The following is a 3,248-nucleotide window of genomic DNA, read 5'->3' as shown; positions in this document are numbered from 1 at the left end:
TACAACTATTTTCTCAGTGCAGTTTGGAAAATCGTAAAATATAATTTATTTTTTATTTTACGAGATACAATAAACTACAAAAAAATCAAAAGGATTGATTTTTTATCCCGTCATATTTCGGTGCATGTATAATATTAAATCTCAGACCTGTTTTTTTGACAAAGTTTATTGATACTCCAATTTTTATCCTATTCAAGCGTTCTCGAACTCGTAAATCCCTTGCTATATTTTAAAAAGATAAAAAATATTTTCAAATCAAATCTCCCGAGCGTTTTCTTTTTGTTTAATACATGTTTGTTTAAATATAAGAATTTAATTTGACATGAAAAATTGATTTTTCGTTTATTCACTTACATACACAGATTTTTCTTTTGTCCTCTTCTCGCGTTACATGACCTCGTTTCTAGAAATTTCTAAATATTTCTAGAAATTTTTTATTTAACGCGTACAGGACTGAACATGAAAAATCATGATTTTTCACGTAAAATACGTCTTCCCCACTTTTATTTTTTTAATTTTTGCGGAAGAGAGGGAGAACGGCAATATAAGCGAGTCGACAAGCCATTCTTCCGCATTTATTCGAGTTTGAGTGTGCAGAAATACAAGTTCAAGGTACGAAGAAAGAATTCCTCGCAGTTTTGCCATTTTACCGGGTTGTCCTGACTATTAGTGAAGTTTTACAAGTGAAAACAATGGTTACGCGTAAGGAAGTACCCGGCTTTGCGAAATTCGATCGCAATCGCAATATTCGCAAGATAGCTAACAACGACGGCATCGACATCGATAACGCCAGAAGCCACGAACAACGTTATTTATTGTTATCGACGATGTACGGACTTAATTCTTCTCACACTAAGAAGATACATGTTGGATTGCAGTCGAAGAACGATGGCGGCTTCACGCCGATTGTTAAATTAACGGGCAATTACGCCGAAGGAATTTGTTTTGACGTCAACACGTGGCATCAGTTTCAAATCAATATGGAACATATGAATCTATACTTGAATGAGAATCTAAAGATTAAACCAGATCTTATTATTATCGAGAATATTTCGATCATCTTCACTACTGCTTACGGAGCGAGGGCTGTGCTGGTGGCATACAAGGAAAACAAGGATCGTGCAACGAAAGATAAAGCGGAAGAAGAAGAAGAAGAAGAAGAATCTCAATCGCCGTCGAAGAAACAAAAGACTTACGCAGTTGCAGTAGTGATGCAGAAAACTACTTTTCTCGGCTTGAAACATATTAGAAAATGCGTGGATGCACATTTGACGCAGCTAGTTTCCATAGTCAATACTGTTGATACAACTGCGAGATATTTAATTAAGGAAATAAAATTAAAACTTCCCTCGTCTTACATCGATCGTGAAATTATAAAACTTACTATCAGAGGCAATTATCAGGAAATTGAACGTAATGTACAAACGCAAATAAATAACTTAACATTTTTAGATGTTTACTTTAACATTGTATTTGTAGAATTACTTACGCTTCGATTTAATGAAATTTTCCGTATTATTTTGCTAAAACGCAAATCTTAATTTTTTATTAAAAAAATATCGTTAATAAATGAAACTGTTTCTATCTTAAATCTGAATCATTTTCTTTTATTCTCCTCCTTCTCTTCCTCCCCTATAATATTGTTTCCTCGAGTTTTACTACGAGAGTAAAACATCGCACTGTAGTTTGATCTTCGAGCGTTAAAAAACGAGCTTATTATTTCCGTCACAAGTGAATAGCATAGGGAAAAGCACCGCGTACATAAACTCATCAGCAGCGGTGCTCGGAAAAACGCTGGTGCGAGCTCACCTCTGCGGAAACGCTTACTCGCGTTACCCCGCAGCAACGTATCGGCTAAAATTTGCCACGGTATTCGCTCGTATGCGTGTAAGAAAACGCTGGCGCGAGCACGCGGCCGCTGCGGATGAGGCCCCGGAGCGTAAAGATAAGCTTATATCCTCCCCCCGCCAAACCTTTTCTTTAATATTTTTAAAAAAACACGCGACACTTCCGTACATTTTTAAACATATTTACACTCACACATACACACACACACACACACACACGCATTCGCTCATGCATTTACACTCTCACACACGCACCCACACGCGTGCGTAATAATTACTAAATTTCACGTAACAATTTTTTCATTTATGAACTCGCAAATATAACCTAAATTAATCATTTTGCGAAATGGACGCGCGTTGGAAACATCCGTGGACGTCGATTGTCTGCGGACCTACGGGATGCGGAAAAACGATTTTCGTGAAAACTTTTCTTCGGCATTTATCCGACATGTCCGATGTTCGATTCGAGAGAATTTTATTTTATTACGCTGAATGGCAAGATGCGTATCAATGTCTTCAATGCGACACGAGTAAAAATAAAGAAGAAGTTACAAATGATATATATAGGAACGGATACGGTAATACTCTGTTAAAATCGAAGAAAAATATAATCGAATTTCGCGAGGGGTTACCGCGTCCGGAAAATTATTCAAGCGATCCGCTATCTTCAAAATTAGTTATAATCGACGACCTTATGAGAGAATCGTCATCGTGCGACACTATCGTAGATTTATTTACTAAAGGAAACCACCATAAGAATCTCAGCGTTATACTCATCTCGCAAAATCTTTTCCATCAAGGCCGCGGGCAACGGGATATATCTCTCAACGCTAATTATTGTATATAGTAGTTTTCAAAAATCCGCGCTCAAATTCGCCATCTCGCACGTCAAGTATACCCCGACGATCCGAAATTTCTGGAAGAAGCATACTACGATGCTACCTCACGACCTAACGGGTATTTATTGCTCGATCTGAAACAATCGACTCCAGATGAATATCGATTTTGCACGTGTATTTTTCCCAACAATACGACACATTACGTCTACATTCCTTGTAGATCGATAAATAGAGCAGTAACGGAGGACGTATAAAAAAGCTGCATTTACACGTGAAACTTGTCAATTGCGCAATTTTATTGAAATGGTAACACGCAAAGAAAAGGACAACAAAGAGAGACGTCGACGTCGTCGAAAAAATTCGTCCGCAATAAAGTTCGCCAGGCGGTCTATCGGCGAAAGAAACGTCTGCCTTTTGAAAACTCTTTGTTATATGAAAAAAATCGAAGGACGTCGTTTTTACGTACTGCCAAAAATAATCTGATAAAGTGTATTTAATAGTGTGTTTATAATACGCTCGAGGGAAACGTACCGCTCGAGAATCATGAAAAGTCACGTTTAGC

General features: G+C 37.5%; 1 protein-coding gene across 1 annotated transcript; it reads left to right on the top strand.

Annotated features, from left to right (window-relative positions):
* Positions 1-692: 692 nt before the first annotated feature.
* LOC146722727 (uncharacterized) lies at positions 693-1,541 on the top strand. The gene has a single exon (XM_085483968.1). It carries the CDS (start codon positions 693-695, stop codon positions 1,539-1,541), a length of 849 nt encoding a protein of 282 aa, XP_085340094.1.
* The last annotated feature ends 1,707 nt before the right edge of the window (positions 1,542-3,248 follow it).

The sequence above is a fragment of the Nylanderia fulva genome, unplaced genomic scaffold (assembly GCF_048542155.1).
Source record: "Nylanderia fulva isolate GAGA-0341 unplaced genomic scaffold, ASM4854215v1 Scaffold280, whole genome shotgun sequence".
Classification (NCBI taxonomy): domain Eukaryota; kingdom Metazoa; phylum Arthropoda; class Insecta; order Hymenoptera; family Formicidae; genus Nylanderia; species Nylanderia fulva.
This window is presented reverse-complemented; position numbering and strand designations above follow the sequence as displayed.

Coding starts and splice junctions, on each gene's coding strand:
- LOC146722727 (XM_085483968.1), top strand. CDS start 693: ATGGTTACGCGTAAGGAAGTACCCGGCTTTGCGAAATTCGATCGCAAT.